General features: G+C 37.5%; 2 protein-coding genes across 4 annotated transcripts; both read left to right on the forward strand.

Moving 5' to 3' along the window:
- Nucleotides 1–12,722: 12,722 nt before the first annotated feature.
- On the forward strand, nt 12,723–20,406 carry LOC132636267 (uncharacterized WD repeat-containing protein C2A9.03-like). Of its 3 annotated transcripts, none has more exons than XM_060353041.1 (10): nt 12,723–12,879; nt 16,818–16,979; nt 17,100–17,267; nt 17,355–17,441; nt 17,779–17,913; nt 18,009–18,119; nt 18,454–18,545; nt 18,628–18,733; nt 19,356–19,442; nt 19,526–20,406. In XM_060353041.1, the coding sequence occupies exons 2-10, from the start codon at nt 16,839–16,841 to the stop codon at nt 19,937–19,939; spliced, it is 1,341 nt and encodes a 446-aa protein (XP_060209024.1). In that variant the 5' UTR covers nt 12,723–12,879; nt 16,818–16,838; the 3' UTR covers nt 19,940–20,406. The 3 variants fall into 3 exon arrangements, with proteins under 3 accessions (XP_060209024.1, XP_060209026.1, XP_060209025.1); XM_060353043.1 differs by having other exon boundaries at nt 18,012–18,119; XM_060353042.1 differs by lacking the exon at nt 12,723–12,879 and adding an exon at nt 15,839–16,575.
- A 1,015-nt stretch (nt 20,407–21,421) lies between these two features.
- Nucleotides 21,422–22,799, forward strand: LOC132636268 (F-box/kelch-repeat protein At3g23880-like). Its single transcript, XM_060353044.1, has one exon. It carries the CDS (start codon nt 21,494–21,496, stop codon nt 22,607–22,609), a length of 1,116 nt encoding a protein of 371 aa, XP_060209027.1. The 5' UTR covers nt 21,422–21,493; the 3' UTR covers nt 22,610–22,799.
- Nucleotides 22,800–27,257: the final 4,458 nt, after the last annotated feature.

The following is a 27,257-nucleotide window of genomic DNA, read 5'->3' on the forward strand; positions in this document are numbered from 1 at the left end:
TGATAATGATATTACACCGCGCCTATGTGGTCGGGCAGACGCCGCTAGGGCGGGCAGCGTATACACCATGTCTAGATGGTATGGGCAGACACCACTAGTGGGCGACATGAGATGGTTACCTCGGACGCGGAGGCCTGGACGCAGGCTAATGATGATCACACCGTACCTATATGGTCGGACAGCTTATATAGATATGCATACATGATATGTTGATGTATATGAAGTGAGTTAGCATGTTTTATTTCTATCAGAATTGACAGTCAGTTACAGGTTGTTCTTCATTGATATCCCCCTATCTCATTGATGTATTATTGTTGTTTATGCCTTATATACTCAGTACAATGCTCGTACTGATGTCCTATTTCTTTGGACGCGGTGTTCAAGTAGACAGGGAGGTGATCCAGATTCATAGGAGGGATCAGCAGACTTGAGAGCACTCCATTGTTCCGGAGGTGCCATTTCTTATGATTTTGTGTATATATATTTTGGCATGATGGGGTCCTGTACCATCCATATGTCTAGTACTCTAGTAGAGGCACGTAGATACGTATGTGTGGGTAGTATGGTCTCACGATTTCCTCATTGTATATGTATTATTTTGATAGCCGAAGGGCTTATGTATATAAAGGTAAATATGTTTCAAAATAGAAATGGTTTTCTTATAATTTTGAGTATGAGAATAATGAATGAACGTAGAATGAGTATGATGAGTAATAGAATGAGTAGTGCTCGGTGGTTAGCCCCGGGTACCCGTCATGGCCTCTAGTCGGGTCGTGATAAGTTATCATTCCAGTATCCAGATAGCCCTGTATGAAGCTTTATATCGCGGAAGTGTAGGTCACCTATTGGATGGTTCGAAGTGGGGGGAGACTAAGTTAGTAGGGCCATATCTGATTCAGCAAGCAGTGGAAAAGGTCAATCTTACTTAGGATCGATTGTTGGCAGCTCAGAGTCGTCAGAAGTCTTATGCAGATAATCAACAACGAGACTTAGAGTTCCAAGTTGATGACTGGGTATTTCTGAAGGTGTCGCCTATAAAAGGCATTATGAGATATGGTAAGAAGGTAAAGTTAGTCCTCGGTACATTGGACCTTATAAGATTGTACGTAAAGTGGGACAGGTGGCCTATAAACTATACCTACCATCAGACTTAGAGTCAGTCCATCCGATTTTCCATGTATCGATGCTTCGTAAGTGTATTGGATACACTTCTAGAATCGTACCTATTGATGATGTTCAGGTCACTGAGCAACTATCGTATGAAAAGGTTCCCATTGCTATACTAGATAGGCAGGTTCGAAGATTGAGGATTAAGGATGTAGCTTCAGTTAATGTCCTTTGGAGGAACAAGAATATGGAGGAGATGACTTAGGAAGCTGAAGAAGATATGAGATCCAGGTATCCGCACTTATTTCCACTTGCAGAGACATCATTGCCTTCAGGTGCATATCGTTTCATTTCTTATGATTACTGGTCGTGTGAGGCTATTATTGTTATTGCTTGTTGTGGCCCTATGTGGCGTTGTCTATTTTAGGTTGTTGTAACAAATTGGTAGTGGTACAGTTATAGGGGAAACTCTACCAAAATTTGTTTGAAAGACCCCTAAAAGTCTAACATTCGAGGACGAATGTTCCTAAAGGGGGAAGGATGTTACACCTCAAATTTTTTTGCATCACTTGCGTTGTAAGTAAACTAACATAAGCCCGTAGAGGTTATGGGACCCTTATAAGGTTAAGAAATACTTTTAACAAGTGTTAATCAAGTGTCTAAGGGTTCTGGGATCAGGAGAATTGAAGGAATTAAGTTTTTTCAAAACTTTGGGAAAACTTGGAAGAATTTTAGACTGAAATTTTTGGTGCAAATTGAGAGAGGTATATCTCCTAAAATACGATGAGTAATGGAATGCATAACCTATGTAAATTCAAGTTCAGCGAGTCTTCTTTCCAATACAACTGACTGATCATAATTTTGAGAAGTACTGGATAAAGTACGACCCATACAAAAATATATGTCCCATATATTTTGGACGTATTTTACCCGAATTCTCCAGAAAGTTGTAAATTTTGACTCTTCAAGTACGGGATGGAAGTATTAGACGTACATTGAAGTACGGCCCGTACGTTTTGACCTTACTTTGCCCGAAATTTCCAGAAAATTGAAAGTCAGTGGACACTTTTTTTTGGCCTATCAATTGAATTTCCACGACTTAGGCCTCATTTATTCACCAAAATAAATCTCGAGTGACCTTCTAATCTCTCTCAAACATCCATAAATATCCCAAATCAAATCAAGGGAAGATCAAGCCACAAATCCTCAACTAGTTCATAGAAAGTGTTGGTTCTTGCTTCTAGATGAAGTGTGCTGAATAGGCTTTGAGTAAGTTGTTGTGGCTAAAGTTCTTCGAGTATAAGGTACTTCATCTTGTTTCTTATGTTGAGTTGATTTGAAGATTAAACAAGTCTTATAAGTGAAAGCAGACATGGAGAAAAGTCATAAAGTGTTGTGTTGTAGTTGATGGCTATGGATTGAATTGGAAAAGACGTTTTGGATGGATTTGAGCCTAGTTTGAATGTAATTTCTTGGGTATGATATTGTTAATGTTGTTATTGATGTTTGGGAGTTGTTTTGGAGTTTGATGGAAGTAGGTGATACAGGAGAAATGTTGCCCAAATTTCGTTAGCTTACCTAATAGCTTAGTTTAATCTTATAAGCGTTTCAATGACTTAACTTTAGTATAAATCATCTTGAATGTGGATTTGCAAGCTCAGGAGGATAGACATTGAGAGGTTAAATAGAGGACGAGGTATATTAATGTTGTCCTTTTCTTTCTTAAGGCATGATCATATTGATACAAAACTTATACAAATGATGTCCAAAGTGATTCTATTCCTAGAAATACTAGAAGCTCATGTCTCTTGATGTTCTTATTATATTATGGATTCTTGTCTCATATTAATTGATCCTGTCTCATAGTTATTGATCTTGTTTATTGTTGTTAATCTCATCTTATGGTTATTGTCCCTTCAAGATGAGATACGCTGATGAGGATAGTTCCATAATGATAATCGGAGGTTACCGACCTTACATATATATATAGATATATATATAGCTATTTTCTGACACCGAGCCGCGCTATAGTCGGTCATGTATAACACCTATTGTGCACACCACTGCAGTTAGGTAAGGATAATATCGAGCCTATATGGCCGAGTACGGATGACACCGAGCCTATTAAGGTCGGGTACTATATTATGATATATGTATATGTATGAATTTTATTTTAAAGGAAAGCATGCTTGGTATCCACCTTAAGAGGCATTCAGACGTACAAGTTATTTCGCTCATCTCATATTGTTTATATTTATATGTTGTTATTCATGCCTTACATACTTAGTACATTATTCGTACTAATTTCCTTTTGTTTGTGGACGCTGCGTTCATGCCTGCAGGTAGACAGGGAGACGGTACAGACCCTTAGGCTACCATTTCAGTGCTTGTACAGGAGCACTCCACTTGTTCTGGAGCTGCAGTTCAGAGTGGTATGATTCTTTTATGCATATGTGGGCATGGCGGGGTCCTGTCCTGTCCTTACCATGTTGTGCACTCTGTGTAGAGGCTCGTAGACAGATGTGTACAGTTACTTGTCCTATGACCTTCTCGGTCTATATTTTGTATATCATTTGGATAGCCTTGTCGGCTTGTATACATGAGCACAGTTTAATGACGTATGTATGTATATATATCTATTGGCATGTGTCCCTTACAATTTATGACATCTATTAGTTAGTATTATGGCCCACTTACGTATGATTATGAGATGCATGTATGTCATGAGGTGCTCGGTAGGTTAGCTCCGGGTGCCCGTAATGGCCCTCAGGTTGGGTCGTGACACTCATATATAAATTGTTAAATATTGAACATATGTATATTTGCCCGAGGGCACAGTCTCATGTATACGTATACTTGGCCAAGGCCATAGACTGACGCACTTACTTGGCCAAGGCCACTGATTTGTGCACTTATATTGGGCCGAGACCCTACTTATTATTAACTCAGTTAAATCGTGTGATTTCATATTCAGGATAGGGCTTACCTATTACTTTACTTCTCTTGTTCAGTTTCAGTTTCAGTACATTTCCTCTTTATTGATTTGGGCTGCCCTTTCCCGAGCACCCACAACTATTAATTCTTTCAATTGGTTTTACATACCAATACAATTCAAATGTATTGACGTCGCCATTTTCCCGGGGCCTGCATTTCAAGATACAAGTACAGATTTACGGGGTGATGGATATACTCGCTAGGGTTCTTGTATCAGTTGCTTGGTGAGCCCCAGTTACTTCGAGGCGTTATCCTATTTTTAGTCTTCACAGTATTTCAGGAAGTGAGGTATGTCGGGGGCCTTGTCCCAGTAAAAAATCAGTATTTCAATGCTTTTTAGAGGCTTCATAGACTATTGTCGCAGTCAGTTAGAGTCACAGGCTTTGATATTAGCCATGCTGGGCTACAGTTTATGTTTTAGATTTATATCAGTGTTTCTGCACTTATGATTTATGTCATTAAGACTTTAGTAGATCAGCATGTGTTAGGTCTATGTCCGCATTCAATACATTTTGATATCACATATAGATTCAACCAACTATTTGGTTCCCTCAATCACATGCAGTCAGGCACCGAGTGTCGTGTTACGCCCAGGCCATGGTTCGGGACGTGACAAAACTTGGTATCAGAGCACTAGGTTCAAGTGCCTTAGGGAGTCTATGAAGCCGTGTCCAGTGGGGTCACTTTTATGCGTATGTCCATGCCATATATGTAAACAGCTGACCACCAAGACATTCAAGATTGCCTCACTTCATTCATGCTTTAGATCGTGCAGTTAGAGTTGTACCTTCAGGAATTCTTCTAACTCGTGCGTATTACGTATTTCAAAAAATACCGGCAAAAGGAAGCACACCAAGAGAAGGTCAGCCACTAGATAAAGGGCTACTGTGGATGCTGCCCGGGAAGTGGAATCTCAGGCTTAGGGAGTCTGCACCAGTGCTCATAGAAGTGTGTCGGATTCAGTGTCTCCTACTGAAAGGCCTACAGAGGTCTGCACTCCAGTTTCGCTGCCCAGTTCTACTGACATGGATGTTAGGGGAGTTGTCCAGCTGCTCACCCAAATTATTGCTACATAAGCTCAGGATCAGGGAACGGTTTCGAGCACAGGTACTTATGGGAGGTCGGCCAGCTTCAGGACCTAAGAATTCCTGTGTATGAAGCCTCCAGTGTTCACAGGGTCTAATAAGGCAGAGATTCCACAAAATTTCATTGATGGGCTGTAGAAGGTGTTCATGTTATAAACGTTACCGAGATAGAGGCAACAGAGTTAGCAAGTTATCGGTTGCAGGATATTGCTCGTATTTGGTATGAGTTGAGAGAACAGTAGGGGAAAGAGAAAGAGAAAGATAGGAAATTTAATAAAAGAGCTAATTCTGCAGGTAACTTCAATCAGGGAGGTGGAAATCATCGGTTCTTAAAGAATAGGTCATCAGGACCTGCTCTCTCTAAAACCAGTGCCCCAGTTCTGATGTCCAAGTTTATCTGAGAACTAGAATTTTGGAGCAACAAGCTCACAATCACATACCAGTGTGGGCCACTAAGGTCCTACACACCCTGGTTGCAATAAGTGTGGAAGGAGGCACTCAGGGGCGTGTCGTTCAGGCATGGACGGTTGCTTTAGGTGCAGTCAGCAAGGACAATATTTAGGGATTGTCCATTAGCAAGGCAAAATACTGGAGGTGATGTAGCTCAGTCCAAAATTTTAGGAGCTCCTCGCAATTCTCAAGCCCAAGCAAAGCGTGGCGCAGCAAGGTCCAGTAATACGGGCAGAGGTCAGAACCACTTGTATGCACTAGCTGGTCGTCAGGATACAGAGGCTAGTGCTGATGTCGTCACAGGTATGCTAATAGTCTTCACCTTTGATGTCTATGGTCCTATGGATCCCAGATCCACCCTATCTTATGTAATTCCTTTTATTGCTAAGAAATTTGGGATAGAACTAGAAAAGTTGCATGAACCTTTTGAAGTGCTACCCCAGTTGGAGAATCAATTATAGTTAGATGTGTGTATAGGGGTTGTCCAGTTGGAGTCTATCACCGCAGTACTAAAGCATACTAAGTAGAATTAGAAATGGTAGACTTCGATGTAATCACGGGCATGGATTAGTTGGTGTCATGTTATGCCATGGTGGGTTGTAGAAGCAAAATAGTAAGTTTCGAGTTTCTCGGTGAACCAGTTTTAGAATGGAAGGGTAATGCAGTGGTGCCCAGTGATAGGTTTATTTCCTATCTAAAAGCCCGAAAGATGATCTCAAAGGGGTGTATCTATCATTGTCCGAGTCAGGGATGCAAACTCTGAGGTCCCATATCTCCAGTCAGTATCAATTGTTAAGGAGTTTCCGGAAATCTTTCCTGAAGATCTTCCCGGAGTTCCTCCTGATAGAGAGATTGACTTTGGAATTAATCTACTTTCGGTACTAAGCCAATAACTATTCCACCATACATAATGGCTCCAGCAGAGCTGTAAGAGTTAAAAGCTCCGTTGAAGGACCTTCTTAACAAAGGATTTATTAGACCAAGCGTCTCACCTTGGGGCACACCGGTCTTGTTTGTCCGAAATAAAGATGGATCCTTGCGCATGTGCATTGATTACCATCACTTGAACAAAGCTATCGTTAAGAACAAGTATCCTCTTCCTAGAACAGATGACTTATTTGATCAATTTCAGAGTGCTCAGTGTTATTCCAAGATTGACCTCATATCAGGGTACCATCAGTTAAAGGTTAAGTAAGTTGATATTCCGAAGACCGCTTTCAGGACTCATTATGGGCATTTTAATTTTTGGTGATGTCGTTTGGGTTGACGAATGCACCAACAACTTTCATGGACCTTATGAACAAGGTTTTTAAGCCTTACCTTGATTTATTCACCATTGATTTTGTTGATGACATTTTGGTGTATTCCTATAGTAAGGTTGACTATGCAGAACATCTCAGAATAGTGTTGCAAACATTTTAGGATTACAAGCTTTATATGAAATTTTCAAAGTGTGAATTTTGGCTGAAATCAGTAGCATTTCTATGCCATGTTATTTCAGGGGAAGGCATGAATATGGATTTTCAGAAAATAGAAATAGTGAAGAATTGGCCCAGAACCACCTCAGCATCTGATATAAGAAGTTTTCTGGGTCTAGGGGGCTATTATAGGCCTTTCGTAGAGGGTTTTTCCTCTATCTCAACTCCGTTGACTAAATTGATTCAAAAGAAAGTCAAGTTCGAATTATCAAATGCTTGTGAGCGAAGTTTCGAAGTGTTGAAGGCAAGGCTAACTTCTGCTCCAGTTTTGACACTGTCAGAGGGAACCGAAGGGTCTGTGGTGTATTGTGATTCTTCAGGATTTGGTCTTGGGTGTGTTTTAATGCAGCACAGTAAGGTAGTAGCTTATGCATCTAGGCAGCTTAAGATTCACGAAAAGAATTATCCAACTCATGACTTAGAGTTAGCAGCTGTGGTTTGCGCACTAAAGATATGGTGTCACCACTTGTATGGTGTTCACGTTGATATTTTCACAGATCACAAGAACCTTTAATATATTTTCAAGAAAAGAGAGTTGAATCTCAGACAGAGGAGGTGGCTCGAACTGCTAAAGGATTATGACGTGGATATCCTTTATCACCCAGGGAAGGCGAATGTTGTAGTCGATGCTCTTAGTCGACGTTCTATAGGAAGTTTAGCTCACGTTGAGGCAGACAAGAGAACTATGGTGAAAGAAGTCCACCGCTTAGCTAACCTAGGAGTTCGAATTTTGGACTCTGAAGATGGTGGAGTTGTTGTTCAAAATAGGGCTTATTCCTCCTTAGTAGCCAAAGCAAAGGAGAAACAGCTTAATGATCCCTACTTATTGCAGCTGAAAGAGAGGATTCATAAACAAAAGACGATGGCTTTTGAACAAAGGGGAGATGATGGTACCAAGGTACCAAGGCAGATTATGTGTTCCAGATGTAGATGGTCTCAGAGAGCCCACAATTCCAGGTATTCCATTCACCCAGGTTCCACGAAGATGTATCATGACCTCAAGGAGATTTATTGGTGGAACTAAATGAAAAAACAAAACATAGTAGATTTCGTGGCTAAGTGTTCGAATTGTCAGCAGGTGAAAGCCGAGCACCAGAGGCCTGGTGGCTTGGCTCAGAACATAGAAATTCTCGTTTGGAAATGGGAGATAATAAATATGGATTTCATAAGTTTTACCTCGCTCATTTTGGAAGCATGATTCGATTTGGGAGATTGTAGACCGACTTACCAAGTCAGCGCATTTTTTGCCAGTAAAGACCACAGATTCAGCAGAAGATTATGCCAAGTTGTACATTAGGAGATCTTCTGATTGCATAGGACTCTATTGTTCATTATTTCGGATTGTGGTGCTTAGTTTACAATGAACTTTTGGAATTCCTTTCAGAAAGAATTAGGCACAAGAGAAAACCTCAGCACATCTTTTCATCCTCAAACACTTGAGGATATATTGAGGGCATGTGTCCTTGATTTTAAAGGTAATTAGGATGATCAATTACCTCTCATTGAGTTTGCCTATAGTAATAGCTATCACTCTAGTATGAAGATGGCACTGTACGAAGCTCTGTCTAGGCGAAGATGTAGGTCGCCAATTGGTAATTCGAAGTCGGCAAAGTAGAGTTGCTAGGACCAGACTTGGTTCACAAGGCTATGGAGAAAGTCAAATTAATTCAGGAGCCGCCGATGATTGGGTGTTTCTAAAAGTTTCGCCCATGAAAGGCGTTATGAGATTTCGGAAAAAGGGGAAGCTTAGTCACCATTATATTGGGCCATATAGGATCCTACGAAGGATCAAGCAAGTAGCTTATGAGTTAGAGTTACTACAAGAATTGGCTGCTCTGCACCCAGTGTTTCATGTATCTATCTTGAAGAAGTTCATGGGGGACCCATCTCTTGTTGTTCCTACAGAGATCACATGGGTCAAATATAGCCTATTTTATGAAGAGATTCAGTGGCTATTCTTGATCATCGAGTTCGCAAATTGAGAACTAAGGAAATTTCCTAAGTGAAAGTTCTATGGAGAAATCAAAAAGTTGAGGATACTGTGTGGGAAGCCAAAGAGGACATGAAGTCCAGGCATCCCATCTCTTAGAAAAGCAAAAAGAAGTGTTGAAGGTAACTAACCTTTTCATTCAGACGTCAAGCTATAATTTCCATATTTTTAGTATTCAGTTAGTTCAGTATCTAAGCAGTTCAGCAATTATTTAGCTCAACATCCATGTATTCATACGGTTCAGTTTTCATATATTCATTTCGTTCAGTACTCATGTTTTCGTGTCAGTTCAGTACCACATTTTTTCCGTCAGACACCTTTAAGATCCAACGTTAGCCATATTTTATAACCAAAACCATCATTCAAGGATGAATGATCCTAAGAGGGGGATAATGTAACACTTCGAGTCTTCGGGGTAGTGCTTGACGCGTTCTAATAGAGAGTGTAACAGAATTTAGAAGGTTGCATGTTTTCGCAAAAGTGGCCAAGGGGCCTACTTCAAGAAACCATAACCCTTTGATTAGTTGAGAATTTGGAAAAGCTTCCTTTATAAAAGTTGTAGTATGTTGAAATACCTTTCCATCCATATAAGGACCAGGCTAATCGGATATCAAAGCAAGAAGCGTTACAAAAGCGCTACAGGAAAACAGCCACTCGAGATAGCCATACGTCGCGCACTAGGCGATGCACGATGGCCATGCGTCGCCCGGCCAAGGTACAAAAAGTGCCTCTCTGACCAAAATTCTGCACATCACCTAGCGATGGGCATGCGCACGGGCCCATCGGGGATTGGCTGGGTTTCGGGTCAAAATTTCAGATTTTCGTATTTAACTTATATTTAAGGATGGGGGTTATTTCCTTAACTCCCTGAAGCTAAAAAATTACCCTAGAGACATAGAACCCTCCAAGGTAAGTTCTATGATGATTCTAAGTTGAATTCAAGTCCCTAATCCCTTACTAATAATGTATAATTCGAGGTTGAATTGTATATAATAATGTATAATTCTCAAATGAGGAAAAATTAATCCACTCAAATGTCAATCCAAAAAAAAAATATTATTAACTATCTCATTTATGAGTATAGTGAACTTTCATTTACATTATCAAAGTCACTGTCACTTTCTTTGTCAAAACCTTGATCTTCTTCTGAAGATAATGGTGCATTTGAAGATGACGCGATGAAACTCACATGCTTCATGCTACTAACTCTTTCATCATATCTTTATTTTTGCATTGTTTTTCTTGCAATTTAGAATAAGTTAGCATTAAGTATGAATTTGGGATCTAATCATCTCATTGATTTTGTTTTTCCCGATAAAACCGATGATGATTTCCTTAATACTTTTACATACTGACCTAAGGAGCCTGCAACCCTTTCTTTTGTTCTTTCCATCAACAATTTGCACCCAAATATCCATTTCACTTAATTGAGAAGGTAACCCTACCATGAAGTCCATATTAATCGTCTCCCATTTTCACAATGGAATATCAACATTCTGTGTCAATGCGTTGAAACTCACATGCTTCATCAGTGCTGCTAACTCCTTCATCATGTTTTTATTTTGACATTGTTTTTCTTGCAGATGAAAATACGTTAGAATTAAGTATGAATCTGAGATCTAATCATCTCATCGATTTTTTTCCGACAACGCCGATGGTGATTTCTTTAATACTTTTAGATATAGACCTAAGGAGTCAAGACCAACAACCCTTCCCTTTTTTTTTTCTTTCCATCAACAAATTGCACCCAGATGTCTATTTCACTTAATTGAGAAAGTAACTCTACCATAAAGTCCATATTAATTATCTCCAATTTTCACAGTAGAATATCAATATTCCATCCCAATCCACCAGACTTCTGGTATTCAACCTTTACCTATTGGAAATATACGCATCCAGACATAAATTCGGTGATTTCCATTTTCACATTATTCCCCCAATATATTTCTTTCAAGTCATGATATATTTTGATGGACCCTAGGTGGATAGAGTACCTCGAACTGTGAGGTTGATCAATCATAATCATCTTTGTAATAATATCCACGACTTGAACAAATACTCAATCTTAATACCTCAAGGTACCATCACCTGCACTTTCACGATCTAAATCTAGTACTTAGGTCGTGATCAACACCCAACAAGCCTTTATCTACGCTAGGCGAATCGGTCCTCTGTACATTTCTTGAAAGTAACCACGTCCTCTTCCTCCTCTTTGTCCATGAGTATGACTTTTGACTTTTGGTGGTTCTTATTTCATTGTTGAAGTTGTTACCTTAACTTCATAACCTCTTCCTCGTCTATTCCCTCTATACCTCTTTTCACCTCCATATTTTTTAAAGGATGCCTTGATATATTTTAAGAAGTTGCTCTAGAAGCTCTTCTTGTCTCTTGATCTTTTCCCCGTGAGCTTGTAAAGACCAATCATAGAACTATAATGAAATATACGATCAACCAATATTTATCGAATTTGAAAAAGAGTCAGAAGAAATGGTTCAAGTCTTTTTATTTGATTACCCTCCAATTACTCCACCGTCATAAAGTCTAAATCTTTAGACTCTTCAATAGCACACACCATATAATCACATTAAGTGTTAAAGAGCAAATTAAAATATCTGTTCTACCACACGTACATCGTCTATTTCCTCCTTGTATATTCTTAATTGGTTTTCAGCATCCATCACTTCTGGACAGTACTTCGAGTGCCGAAACTCACCCGTTCCCAATCCTACTATACCAGCAAGTCCCAAATGCTATTGTTAACTTATATGAGGTTTCAATACGCATACACTATGAATGTCGTGGTATTGTGTCTGTGAATCCCTTCTTTCAACTCTGCAAAATAAATATCCTCATACTGACAAGAGACTTCACTTGCTCAACTAATGACGAATGAGCCCCATTTTGTACCATCACTTCACCATCGTCAGCTTCAACACCAAATACGCCAAGCTATAGAGCTTCCTCATCATGCGTTGCTCGTGCGCTTTCAAGTACGCTAAGCTCTTACATTAATGAGGGATAGTTTGGTAAGTATAAATTTAAAACATACTTTCGTCTTGAATTATTTTTTCGCGTCAGACGTGTATAACTTTGTCCCAATAACAGAAAACCTTCTTCCGCTACCGCTCAAAAACATTTTTTTTTATTGGCCAAACACTTCAAATAAATTTTTTTAGCCTCCTTAAAATTGGCCAAACATGCTAGGCATATGTTTGATTTAAGACAAACCGACTTAGAGCCCGTTTGGATTGGCTTATAAGTTGCTTATAAGTTGTTTTCAGTTTTTTTGAGTGTTTGGCTAGCCAGTTTAAAGTCATTTTATGCTTAAAATAAGCTCAAAAAAATAATTGAGCCCATTTGACTTAGCTTATCTAAAACAGCTTATAAGCTGAAAACAGCTTATAAGCCAAAAAAATAAGTTAGACTACCTCAACTTATTTTTCTTAGCTTATAAGCTGCAAACAACTTATAGACATAGCCCATCCAAACAGGCTTTTAGTAATTTACTAAACAAATATTTTAACACAAAAGCTGTCTCTTTCATTACACATTTTAGTAGGGACATCTGTATTATATCATCAGAAACAGTGGATAACGATAGAATAGATATTACGTATTCTACTAGATCTACCGACCTAAAACACCATTTATAGTGATATTTCACTAATCTAATTCTTATATATAATAATAATAAATAATAATAATATTATATCCTCTGATTTCTTTCCTCCAAATTTCGTGTCAAAATCAAAGGGAGCTCGATTTTCTTCCCAAGGTAGAAATTTCTATTCCATATATTTTATGTTTCTAATAACAGTTTTTTTTTTTAATTTCCTTTTTAAATGTTAATTGTTGTTTGAATTATTAGGGTTCATTTGTGTGTTATGTTTGTTATGGTTTATTTATCCGTCTTGAGGTATTAATTATGTAATTAATCTCTTTGTGTTACTCTTTAAGCTCTCACCGTTTTAGGGTTTTGATTAATTGTGTATTTTGTGGAACTAATTTTCTCTTTTGGACCATGCACGTCCATTATTAGTATTCTAGGATATTCCTTTGTTGGCAGAGCTTAAGTTTAGCGGGACACGTCCCTATAGGAAGGTATGAAGGTCGAGGATTAGGGTAGAAGAGCAGTAGGTAGCTGAGTGTTGTCATTTGTGGGTCTTATTTAGTACTACTCTTTCCGTTTTAATTTGTTTGTCTGGTTTTGACTTGGCATAGAATTTAAGAAAGTAAACAAGACTTTTGAATTTTGTGGTCTTAAACTAAAACATATGCGGGATGTATCAAAATGACTCTTAATCTTGTGCTTAAATATGCTATGTGGAAAGTTGGAATTAAAGAGTTATCAAAAAAGAAAAGAGACATTCTTTTTTAAACGGACTAAAAAAGGAAGTGAGACAAACAAATTGAAACGGAGGGAGCATTACTTAGTATTCGCTTAGTATCCTATTCTTCAGTTTTTACTACCGCTTGTTGCTTCATTTGCTTTGTGTATCTTGCTATTTTGCTGTTGTTATTTTCCTTTCAATCTTGCTTTGATTACACTTCTTGTGTGCCGAGGGTTTATCGGAAACAACCTCTCTACCCTCACAAAGGTAGGGGTAAGGAGACAAGAATCAGGGGATACTTGGAGTTGTACTCAAAGATTTCTCAATAAAATGATTTTTGCTCATATTTGTTTTGTGATTGCAGTTATTTATTTTCTATATACCTACTCTCCCCGGACCCTCACTTGTGGGATTACACTGTGTATGTTGTTGTTGTGAATATTTCTTTTTTGTTGGGAATATAGTTTGAAGTTGGAAGCTTCCTCTTTTTTCTCATGTATCCTAGTTTGGGAATAGTAAAGTTCAATTTGTTTTAAACTTCCTTAGTTTTTCTGTACATGCAACTTTTAAATATTGAGTTTATTTCATTGATTGAAATATGTATTTTGTTGAATATGTAATTGGAATGCTTTTATGTGGGCAACATCCACTTGTGGGAATTAACTTATATATACCAATAATGTAAAGAAACTTTTACACTACCCGTTGATTTTAACCAATTATTATGCAGGTTATTTACTTTATTTTTCTAGTTACTAAATTATGCTTGGTGTAGACACTTGCTGATGTAGGTAACATTAACCTTTGGTGCTAAAAGTTATACATTGTTAGTATATAGAAGCTGAACTTTTTATTGCGAGTCTATTTAGTATTAGATGGATTTTGAACCGTGACCATTCTTCAAGTATTGGAATTTAGTCCGCTATTGTGATTTAGGCTAAAGCACTTCTCTACATTTTGAACCACACTAAAATAGAGTTGAAAATTCTATTTCAGCAATTGTTAGTATACTTTTATGATCCTTTATGCTAATTGGATTAAGTAGATCCTTTTTGTTAAGTAGATCCTTTTTGTTAGATGCCTGGATAGAGAGAAGAAAATGATATGTTGTGGATGTTGACATGCCTACTTAGTTCTTTGTATCTTCCATTTTATTGATTTTTTTTTATGGCACAATGCACGTAAAACTGCATTCGTACAATCAGATGATGTTAGAATGACAACTGTCTTTCATCGTATGGATGTCCACTCATCCTTTATACTAAGAGGCTGTGTGATGATCTGATGTCATAGTTAGATTTGGATATACATATCCTTGCAGATTATCTCAATTCTGGTGTGTTTAACTTTCACCAATGTTGTTGTAGGTCATTTAATAGGGGGATAAATTTATGATAAACATACTTTCGTCTTGATTTTTTTTCTTTTTCGCGTCTGCTTCTCAGAAAAAATAGATGTTTGTAACTTTTTCCCAACAGTAAAACTTCTTCTGCTACTGCTCGGGAGTATTTGTTTTTTGTTGGCCAAACACTTCAAATAATTTTTTTTAGCCTCCTGAAAATTAAGAATTAGAGATATAGGCATGGGAGAGGGGGAAATATATTTGACTCTAGACAAACCGACTTGGTAATTTACTATATATATTTTTTAACTGCAACACTGCCCCTTTTCATTGCACATTTTAGTAGGGACATTGTATTATCATCAGAAACAGTGGATAAAGATAGATAGATATTACATATTCTCTCTCTTCGAGACCTATCACGATCTACCTGCCTAAATCAGCATTTATTTCTTACTAATATTTCACTAATCTAATTCTTATGTATTAATATCCCCTGATTTTTCTCCATCTCCATCTTTTCTATCATCTGTGTTCTCTTCTTCCCATCATCAGAAATTTATATTAATTATATATTCTGCAATAATGTCAATTGCTGTGTGAAATATTAGGGTTCATTTGTGTGTTATGTTCGTTATGGTTTGTCCGCCTTGAGGCATTAATTATGCATAATTAAGCTCTTGCCCCTTTAGGGTTTTGATTAATTGTTGTCTGGAACTAATATTCTCTTTTGAACTCTGCTTGTTCATAATCAGTATGATATAATGGTCAAAAACACACATGAACTATCAATTTTTCGCTAGTTTCACACCCCAACTATCAGTTGTTACTTTTCCCTACCCGAACTATCACCATCTATGTATTAAAACACACCTAGTTGAGTAGATGGTGATAGTTCAGGTAGGAAATATCCAGGTTTGTTTTGATACATCCCTAAACTCGAGGTGTATTTTAATACATAGATGCTGGTAGGTAAGGTATGAAAAAGGAACAACTGATAGTTAGGGTGTGAAACTTGTGAAAAATTGATGCTTCAGCCTTCAGGTGTGTTTTTGACCATTATCTCAATTAGTATCATAGAATATTCCTTTTTGGCTGGCAAGTATAGTTTAAAGTTGAAAGCTTCCTCCCTTTCTCATATATTCTGGGTTTGGGAACAGTAAAGTTTAATTTTCTTTTAGACTTGCTTAGTAATTCTGTACATGCCACTTATCACTGTTAAATATTGAGTTTATTTCATTGATTGAAATCTGTATTTCATTGAATATGTAATTGGAATGCTTTTATCTGGGCAATATTTAATTGCTTCCACGGATTTAACTTGTATATATCAATATTGTAACAAAGCTTTTACACTATCCATTGTTTTTTAACCAATTATAGCAGGTCATTTACTTTATTTTCTAGTTACCAAATTAAGCTTGCTGTAGACACTTACCTGGCTGATGTAGGTTATGTTAACCTTTGGTACTAAAAGATATACATTGTCAGTAACTCAGTATATAGAAGCTAAAGATTTTGAAGCGTGACGATTCGTCAAGTATTGAAATTTAGTCCGCTATTGTGATTTAGGCTAAAACGCCTTTCTACTTTTCGAGCCAGACTAATATTTAGTTGATTTTTTATTTATTTCAGCAATGGTAGTATACTTGTTGTGATCCTTTATGCAAATTGGATCAAGTATTTATATTCCTGATGCTCACCTTTCTTGTAACCTCTCCTGTGGCTGGAATTGAATTCGAAAAGTAGATCCTTTTGTTAGATGCCCAGATGGAGAGAAGAAAATGATATGTGTTATGTATGTTTACAAGCTTCCTTGATTCTTTGTATCGTCCAATTTTTGTGTGTAATTCTTTTTTTGTATGGCACAATGTGCGTCAAACTGCCTTCATACAACCAGATAATGTCAGAATGACAACTGTCTTTCATCATATGGATTCCTCTGATCCTTTACACTGAAAAGCTGCATGATTATGATATACATATACTTGCGCATTATCTCAATTCTGGTGTGTTTAACTTTCACCAATGTTGTTGTAGGTCATTTAATAGGGATAAAACATGTCCCACCAACCCGGAGATGATGCTGAATATATGGCAGATGAATATGAAATGGAAGATATGGATGATGATATGGATGATGAAATCCACGGCAGAGACATGGGTGGCTCTGATTCAGATGTAGATGAGTATGATTACATGGTCTGTGCTCCTCCCTCTAAATCTATTTGTTGCATTTATACGGACTTGTTAGATTGCTGTAGTTGTGGTGAATGTTAAATGTTTTAACTTCAATATGTTATTTGTCTACTTGTGGATTAGAATAATAAAATGCAAGATACCTCTGCTGCTGAGGCAAGGAGAGGCAAAGATATTCAAGGGATTCCCTGGGAAAGGCTTAGCATAACCAGGGAGAAATACAGGAAAACGAGGTTAGAGCAATATAAGAACTATGAAAATATTCCTCAATCTGGGGAGGCATCAGAGAAGGTAAATGTGTTTGTAATTTTCCTACTTTGTCAGCTTTGTGAACAATGCTGATGCTGGGGTTTTTGTGTCATTTTGCTTTGTCAACAGGAATGCAAAGCCACAACCAAAGAGTGTTCGTTTTATGAATTCAGACGTAATTCACGATCTGTTAAATCAACCATTTTACACTTCCAGGTAACGTACTGGCCCTTTTCACATTTTGCTTTACTTTCGGTTTCCTTCATTGTATGCTAGGGCTAGGCCTTTATGTGGGCAACAAAGTTCACAGCATTTTTAAGATGATGTTTTTGTGGATTTACTGGCGTAAAATCTTGATGTCAGAACGACAGGGATAAGCTCGTAATGTGTCTGTACCTATATCAGATTTGGTCTGCTGCATGATACTGTGACCCTTGTTGAGTCAACAAATGAGTTAAATTTGCGCGTCTTATTTGTCTATACTTGTAATTAAAGTGGATGCTTTCTGGCAAGAACAAAACCTGTCCTGAAGTTTTTTGTCGTGTATATGTAGCTGAGGAACTTGGTCTGGGCAACTTCCAAGCATGATGTGTACCTTATGTCTCATTTCTCTGTCCTTCACTGGTCATCCGTGACCTGCGCCAAAAACGAAGTTCTCAACGTATCAGGGCATGTAGCACCACGTGAGGTGAGTTGTGTAGGACATGGAATCTACCAAACATTTATTGTGAGATGCATTTAGTTACAACCTTCTATATTTTCTTGTTTCTTTTTCCATTGTAGAAGCATCCTGGAAGCCTCTTAGAAGGATTTACGCATACACAAGTCAGCACTCTTGCAGTGAAAGATAACTTGCTTGTTGCTGGGGGATTTCAAGGGGAACTTATTTGCAAGGTATGTCATTTCCTCTTTTCAATGGTTTCTTCATTTGTTTTTCTCGGATTAGCTTTTGCGATCATTTACTGTTCACTTTTGTTTGTGTACTTGTTTCTTTTAGAGTAGGATTAGATTTAAGATATATTTCTATTGATTTAAGTCGATATATGGTTGCCAGACCCACACATTCATCTGATAGTAAATAGTACTTATAAGGATGTTTTTGTAGGAATTAAAGATATGATATAACAATGTAAAAAATATCAATTCATTCCGCTGAGTTTACTGCCTTGGTCTTCACCTTCAGAAACTGAAACTAATCAACTGAATTTAAAATTCTTGAAATATGCAGTATCTTGATAGGCCCGGAGTTTGTTTCTGTTCCAGGACGACATATGATGATAATGCCATCACTAATGCTGTTGACATTTATAACACTGCCAGGTATTGTGTTTATACTGCATACTGTCTAAACTCACTATCCTTAGTGAGAATGGAGCTAATAAAGATGTCTTTTGCTTCTCAGTGGTGCACTACATTTTATAGCTTCAAATAATGATTGTGGAGTTAGAGATTTTGATATGGAGAAATTTCAACTGTCCAACCATTTTCGTTTTCCATGGCCAGTAAATGTAAGTTTGTGCCTTGTCTCCTCTCTGCACATGTGTGTACTTCCTATTTGTGAAATTTGTTAAAAATAAAAAAGGGGGGTTGTCTAATATCTTTCTCATTAGTTGATACCTCAAGGGAACTTTAGGAACGAAAATGGAGTCATGAAGCTTTAATTACTGAATGCCTTGTCTCCTCTCTGCACATGTGTGTGTATAGGATCATGGGCGCGCTTAAATGCATCTCTTTTAGTGGACATTCTCGAGAATTTCTCTCCCTAATTCTGCCTCTGCAGAGCATTCTGTTACTAGATGTTGCTTGTTATTACTGCATCTGCATGTGGATTGTGATGCAGCATTAGTGGATTCTTTATTCCACATTTTTAACTAGGGAATTATAATGTTGGTCATTGGTATTTAGGATCATCAGACTTTGTCAGGATGTTTTACGGAGAATGAAGAAAATCTGTGCCCCTTCCCTTGGATACTTTTATCTAGGTTTTTTTACTACATCTTATTCCATTCGACTGGCTACTTGCGTCGAATGATGCATCTTCTATCTTAATCAACCCTTTTTGTGGGGCTATTATCTTCATTTTGTATATTAAAGCGTTGTTTACTCTGTTTTCCCATTTTATGATCTTAGCATACGTCGCTGAGTCCAGATGGTAAGCTTCTCATAATAGTTGGGGATAATCCTGAAGGTATATTGGTTGACCCAAGGAATGGAAAGGTAAGTGCACATTATTTGCCCCTGTTGTGATGCAAATCATCGACATCCAATGTCTGATTACTGTCAGATAATGAAATTCGCAGGCTGTTGCACCTTTAAGTGGACATATAGACTACTCATTTGCATCAGCATGGCATCCTGATGGCGTAACTTTTGCAACTGGGAACCAGGATAAGACGTGCAGAATATGGGATTTACGGAACTTGTCCAAGTCAGTCACTGCGTTGAAGGGTAACCTTGGAGCTATCCGGTCAATCCGCTACACATCTGATGGCAGATATATGGCTATGGCCGAGCCTGCAGATTTCATCCATGTTTTTGATGTAAAAAGTGGGTATGAGGAGGAGCAACAAATTGATTTCTTCGGTGAGATATCCGGCATCTCTTTCAGTCCTGATACAGAGTCGCTGTTCATTGGAGTTTGGGATCGGACATATGGTAGCCTCCTTGAGTTTGGACGTCGCCACAATTATTCGTACCTTGACACAATAATTTAAGCACTCCAGACTGGTTTGGGTGTGTGTGTGTGTTCGTGTCCCCGTCAAGTGGTTCTGACACAACTTTGTAAACCAGTAGCATAGAGGTAGTAACAGATTTAGGTGTATATTTTGTTACATTGTGCTATATAGGTATGTCTCATATGGTGTTGTGGACCGTTTCATTATAGGTATGTCTCATAAGGTGTTGTGGACCGTTTTGGTATAGGTATGTCTCATAAGGTGTTGTGGACCGTTTCGAATGTCAATATAAGAAGGAATGGCGGGATGTATAGAATGCTAGCTCCAGAAGTGAACAAGAAAACAAGGGTGGTTTCCTTGGGCAGACTACAAATGTGATCTGGTTGGGAATGCCTTGTGTGGGCTTTGAGCATTTGGATGCTCATTGCATTTGTCAACTGAAGCAATTGAGAATTGTATTGAATATTGACTTTGTTAAGCGTATGCTGGTTTACTATCTTCAATAATCTGTCAACCAATTGCACATAAATAAACTTAGATGGGTTTAGCAATTTCAATCGGCATTGTTTGAAGTGAAAATATGAACTTGGCCATACGTGATGCATCAGATTTGAGGAACATTAGTCACAATTGAAGTGAGGCCTTTTTTTTCTTCTAATTTTCTTATCTGGTTATGAACCATGGCTACGATTTTTAAAGTGGTTCACATTAATTTCTGAAATTGTTATTTTGCCAAATAAATAAGTGGCCACCAAAATTTCTCCATTTATTCTTGTTTCATACCGATATTGAAGTAAGTGATTTTTGTATGTTCCTTCCTTTCGTTTTTCTTCAATAGCGGCTGAACCAACTCCTTTGAGTTTCTTGAAATAAAAATTTAGGTTTTATGAATCGACGCAAAGGACAGTGATTCGTCTAAATTGATGTCACAAAGGATGGTGAATTTACAGATTGGACTGATTATTTGTCATTGTGGGAGAATTGCTTAACTAAAATATCATGGACACAAGGAAACTCATGTCGTCGATTATCGGTGTAAGAAGAAGTGTGTGAAGTTGTAGTTCATACTTCTTTGTTCAGCGTTGTTACTGCCAAATATTTTTTGCGTTATTTGTTGTCTAGACATATTCAGTCGTTCTTTTGGTGTTTATGGAGGAGAAATGTGGCGTCACGCCCCAAATTCTTGGTGAGACGGACTGACACTCAGTGCCTTAACTTTGATCGAGCAGATTAACCTTACATACATCCTTACATGAAACATAGTCATTGCCCTTCTTCAACCCTGACTGTACAACCTGAGAGCGGACATCCTTTTTTTGAAAAATCTGTTAGATGTAAGGCTGAGGACCAAACCCATCACTTTTTTACATAAATTAAGGAAGTACCTGCCAGCAACGATATATCAAGGACCAAACTAAGTGACCCTAATACATTAAGGACCATTTTGATCATTTTCTCAAAAGAAATACATTACTTAAGTAGGTTTTTGTTTTTTTGTTAAACCTTATAAAAGCGTCTGTATCAGATGACTTTTTTCTGACTTGGATAATCACTACGCAAACCCACAAACTGTACTCGATTTCCACAACTTCAATGAAAGATTCAATATTGCCAATCCCTACCCTTCCACCAGAACTTATCACTGAAATTCTCTCGAGGCTTCCAGTGAAATCCCTCTTACGACTCAAGTGTGTTTCAAAATCTTTTGTCGCTTTAATCTCTAGCCCTGAATTTATCAAGACCCAGCTTTGTATATCCACTAATAACAAAGACTACGCCAACCATAGGCTCTTGCTTAGGTATAAATGCCTTTTGAAGGACTGTTCTCTTAGGTCTGTACTTTATGAGTCTGTTATGGAAGTTTCACACTTGAATTATCCCATGACAAACCAGCGTAAAACTTTTTGGACTGTTGTGGGTTCTGTGAATGGATTGATTTGTCTTTCCAATGAGGCAAATGTCTTGTGTTTATGGAATTCATCGATTAGAAAATTCAAGAAATTCCCTGATTTTATAACTCATTTGAGGGTCCGTGTCGTATATGGTTTTGGATATGATGAGTTCTATGATGATTATAAGGTGGTGCGTTGTGTTTACTATGATGGCAGTTGGCCTAGAGTCGATGTCAAAATATATAGTCTAAAGGATGATTCTTGGAGAAGCATTTGTTATGCTCCTCCGGATGGGGTGCGATTATGGGGTTCCGGTAAGTTTGTGAATGGAAAGCTTCATTGGGCTAATAATACTGGTCCTGTTCGGGATAAGGGTTGGAATATTATTTCTATTGATTTGGCTGATGATAAATGGGAAAAGGTTGAGCAACCATGCTGTGGAGAAGAAGAAGGTGTTTTGGTGCTGGGAGTGTTGGGAAATAATCTTTCTGTGATAAGTAAGGATAATCATCTGAGAACCCACATAGATGTGTGGGTTATGAAGGAGTATGGGGTTAAAGAATCTTGGACAAAGATGTTTACCGTCAAGTGTCCTCATAGTCCTGCGTCGTCGGTGTTTAAGGCTCTCTTTTTAGTTTCAAATAAAGATGAAATTTTGCTTATGTTTGGACAAAATTTCCTGTTGTACAATCTGAAGGATGGATCAATCAATTATCCAAAATTTAATAAGTTTGTATCTGGTGTTGTGAAGGCAATTTACGTAGAAAGCCTCGTTTCTCCTGTTTTACAACACGAACCAAGGACACAATATGAATGAAGGGTGCAGAAGCTCAAATGGGCGCAATTGTTTAAGTAATGACTTGAAAGAGCTCCACTTTATATATTTTTTGCACGAGGGCTGTTCAATTTTGTTTCTTTCGTCAAATATGGAAAAAAGACATTGCATATTTAAAGGACACATTTACATTTCATTTGTTTGGAGATCTTATTTGTCCTTTTACTTTTTACATATTTCCATGAAAAAGCAACTTTTACTAGACTAATTATTTGTTCAATATTGGCATGAGATGTTTAAATGGAGTAAGCCCTGGACACCACCATCATTTAAAGAAAAAAGGAGTAACATGGTTAGCCAGGATTCATATAGCGGATCCCATCTTGTTTGGAATTGAGGCGTAGCAATAGTAGTTGTTGTTGTAGTTTCAGGTTTTTCCTTTGCTGCTATTACTGAACTGTTTATTTTGTTCTGAACTTGTTTTGGTGTTTTCCTGCAGCTAATCGGTAATAACTAACTGATTATTCTCTTCAGGATCATCTTCTTGAGTTCTTATTCTCTTACTCAGCCGGTCAGTCAAAAGATGAATTAATCTTCTTTCACTTAGGCAGTAACATTGACATGAGCAAGAGTTCTTTGCAAGGAGATAGCATATTAGGAAGCCAATTTGGCTGCTATGATCATGAGTGTGGGTGTGGGTATGAGGAACAGGAGAATATAGGATAAAGAGATTTTAGAGGGCGGGGGGGGGGGGGGGGGGGGGGTTGTTGTCCTTGCAAGTTTATCTAATTGGTGCAAGAGAGGGTTATGGTTTCATCCAACTACTCTCTTTGAGCAGCATAACAATTGAAGTTGCACCTGTTCAGCTGTGTAGACATCAGAGAAGTTAACTATGGTGTATTTGTTCATGGTCATTTCTTAAAGTTGAAGGGAAGCACTAAAGCTTGTCTATTTTGCTTAAACAAGGCAAGCAGTTTCTGATAAAAGTAATGTTTGCTATATGTTTAACACAAACTTGCCTGAGGACAAACCAGAATGTGGTGCTTCTCTACATCTACAGTGTTTTTACTCGTCATTTGACATATTGTGAGGTGCTTTGTTAATTGCTATGTAATAATGTACTTTGTGAAGTGAAAGCTAGCTAAGAAGCTGAAACCTATGTTGTTCGGACTCTTTCAAAAATGTTGCCGCACTAGTGTCGAATCCTCAAAAAGTACACTAATTTTGAAGGATTTGAGCTGCACTCTGTGGTATTTTTGAAAAGTCCAAGCAGCATCGGCTGAATACAAACAAATTATCAAGAGGTTGGAACAGTAAAGATTTCAATCATTAATAATGACGAACCAGCATTCTTCCTTCCATCAACTGTGCTAGTTATTAGCCTCTGCTAATACAGAATGAACAAGCAGCAAAATTATTTTATTAATCTTTTTCTTGTTAACTGTTCATGTTTCCAGAGTTTTACGGTTCTATAAATTGCAGCATTTTATAAGGCTTATACTCTTTGAGGTGAAGCACTTAACAAGCACCACAAAGATGCACAAACGCCTGTTTTGGAGAGCAAGCAAATGCCAAAAGTTATATTATTCTCAAAAGAGTCTTGGGCTAAGATTTTAAAAGATCAGATATCTCAATGATCCTTGGAAGAATTTTGGAAAAGAAGCAACTTTGATGACAGTTTTAAGCCAAAATCTATACACTAAAATTATAATCTGGCCGCTTGTGGAAGTCGATCAGGGGATACAACAACCATGAAGACTGCAAACTCTGTGATTATGTCCAGTCATTTAACCATCAACTTGTAAGAGTTTTGTTGTGTGAAGTCACCAGCGCTTGTTAGAAAATATTAGAGATAGTAACACTAGGAAGAATGTTTAGTTATCGATCAAGCACAAAATACTTGAAAATAAAATAAGTGACAGTTTTTGGGTAGGAAAAATCGGTTCAACGCAAGCTTTGGAAGATGCTGATTTCATAAATAGATTTTCGTTGCTACCTAGGTGCAAATAACAAAGTGACGTCATTCTCCTAAGATACAACGAACTACTCAGAAAATTTCTAATATGCACTCAAATAGAAGTTTTGGAAATTTTTAGACCTCTCAACTGATTCGGTAGGAATTTAGAGTGAACAAGGAAAATGGGTCTCTTGAAGAGAGTGAAAAGATGTACGTACATTTTTTAGGGTAAATTTTCTGCAATGAGATCAATATTTGTAGAGACTGATCAGATGTATTCTTTTATAATAATTGAACATATTTTTTCAGGTGTGTCCTAAAACAGGCTGGACGCACTTTTTCATAAATTAAAAGAGGTGTTTTACCAAAAGGCATATCAATTTTTGAATCACTCAAAATAAATCAACAATTCTTCAGTCTAAGTGGTAAAAGTGCATCGCATGATTGTGATAAGAGGTCAAACCTTATCGTAAACAAAAGCTTGCCGACCCATTATTCATCAAATTTCGAACGAATGCCAACTTGTCCTGTGGATAGTTTTGGCCCAAGCAATAGCATTGTTACTAAAACTAACCGGAAAAGACACTATTTGTTAAGTTAAAATTCATAGAAAAGTAAAGAACCCGATTCCCCTTCTCCCAAAACTGTTCTACCTAAAATCTCTAGAATTTGGTGCTGATGATCGCTCGTTTAATGTTCACCCCAAGCTCGCTATCCGAAAAGTTCAATGTTTTAATTGAGGTTCAAACGGTAAAACTTATCTGATTTTACTTAATTTAGAATTTTTTTCTCGAATAAATCATGATTTGTTTAGAATATTATTAAAGATTTCATCGAAAATTTACAGCAACTTGTCAAATAAAGGCTAACGGAAGAAAAAAAAAGAATAGAGGTATGATATGCATAATATCTACGATTGGATTTAAAAAAAGCATAAGCCTCAGGAAATTTGCCAAAGAAAAAAAACTACTCGAATAAAGAGTTGAATTAAGACAGATACCGATCAAACTAAAGGTATTAATTAAGCATAATAGGCCTTTTATTCATGGAGATAATTGCATTTTGGTTGAGTTATTAATATAATAAAAAGGAAAATAAATATGGTTCTTTTGTAATGTGGTAATAATATGTTTTGTTTCATGACCAAAAGAAAACGCAAGGAACTCTAATCACAATGGATATGTGGATTCCATCAATTAATCGTGGAAGGATCTGACGCTCAAAGAATTGATGTTTTAATCGAAGGAAATACACATGAATATTAGGGAAACAAAAAGGGACAAATATTTTAAGTTTTTACAGAGATAGACTAGTGATTAAGATGTCACACCTGAACTATAATTTAAACATTTCATTCTTTTTATTTATGTAATAAAGGAACATAAAACAATCGTGTGAGAAAGATCATATTGTTTTTTTATAATTTTTTTTTTTTGGTGAAGAATTTTTTTTATTAATCCTCACGAACCAACAATTACAATGTATCGTCCAGGTCTGGCCTCTATTTAGACTATTCAAATAAGACACTATTCATTTACAAGTATGGTATCCTATTTTAGTAGTTCCTCTATCCACTGCTTGTGTTCTTGCTTTTGTCTTCTACTCAAAAAGTAATCTTTGCGGTACCTACATTCGTGTTGGACTTGAGTCACTAGGATGTGAGGTCTTGGGACTTTAAAGTCCCATACAGCTGTGTTCCTAGCCTTCCATATTCTATATGTTAAAGCTGCTAGGGCCCCCAGTACCATTTCTCTGCAGCCTTTCCCATGTGTTGACCTATCTAGTCGTCTCCATATCCCTTTGAAATCCAGTAGCTAGGGTCTTTTCTGGAGCCATTGTAGTACTTCTCCTAGGCACCTGTTGGAGAATTCACACGCAAAGAATAAGTGCTCAATAGTTTCTCTATCAGTTCCACTGAGTACACATTTGTCATTCTGGCTTATTCCCATTTTCATTAGTCTTTCTTTGGTTAATAACCTTCCATGTAATGCTAGCCAGTTGATAAAGCTGTGTTTGGGTAGAATTCCTCTTCTCCATATCTATCTGCTCCATGGCCATTGATTTTGTGCTCCCATACTCCATTTATATCCACTACCAATGGAGTATTTCCCTGTCAAGGTTAGCCAGCCATCTCGTACATACCCTGCAACATATTTGTCTCTTATATGACATAATTTCCTCCAGTACCAACAGCAGTCTGGTGGATGTATATATTGCCACCACCCTTTACCTTTTATGTAAATATTGTGGACCCATTTTACCCATAGATTATCTGTTTTTTGGGCTATGTTCCACACATACTTCCCTATAGCTGCCTCATTCCACCTTATGCAGTCACTGATCCCTAATCCACCTTCTTTTTTTGTTCTACATACTAAATCCCAGGCCACCAGCGGGGCTTTTGTGGTTGTACATTTTCCGGCCCAGAGGAAATTGCTGCAGATTGTTGTAATACCCTTCAGTACTTGCTTTGGTAATAAGAACATTGAGGACCAGTAGCTATGCATATGTAGTAATATGGCTTTAACTAGTAACACTCTACCTGCATAAGACAGATTTCTAGTTTCCCATCTTCTCACTCTAGCGGTCATTTTATCAATCAAGACCTCACAGTCCATTTTGGATAATCTTTTAGCTGAATGGGAGTGTCTCTCGTTTGTATCCAGAACTCACACACATCATCTATACATTTGGGAATATCACAATATCACATTTAAAGTATCTCGAATTAAA

The sequence above is a fragment of the Lycium barbarum genome, chromosome 4, assembly GCF_019175385.1.
Source record: "Lycium barbarum isolate Lr01 chromosome 4, ASM1917538v2, whole genome shotgun sequence".
Lineage (NCBI taxonomy): Eukaryota > Viridiplantae > Streptophyta > Magnoliopsida > Solanales > Solanaceae > Lycium > Lycium barbarum.

What these genes read in the sequence shown, in the direction of transcription:
- LOC132636267 (XM_060353041.1), top strand. Translation starts at nt 16,839, where the DNA reads ATGTCCCACCAACCCGGAGATGATGCTGAATATATGGCAGATGAATAT. An exon ending in TAGATGAGTATGATTACATG is followed by an intron (nt 16,980 to 17,099) that starts GTCTGTGCTCCT and finishes CTTGTGGATTAG; the next exon opens with AATAATAAAATGCAAGATAC. An exon ending in TTGACCCAAGGAATGGAAAG is followed by an intron (nt 19,443 to 19,525) that starts GTAAGTGCACAT and finishes TGAAATTCGCAG; the next exon opens with GCTGTTGCACCTTTAAGTGG.
- LOC132636268 (XM_060353044.1), top strand. Translation starts at nt 21,494, where the DNA reads ATGAAAGATTCAATATTGCCAATCCCTACCCTTCCACCAGAACTTATC.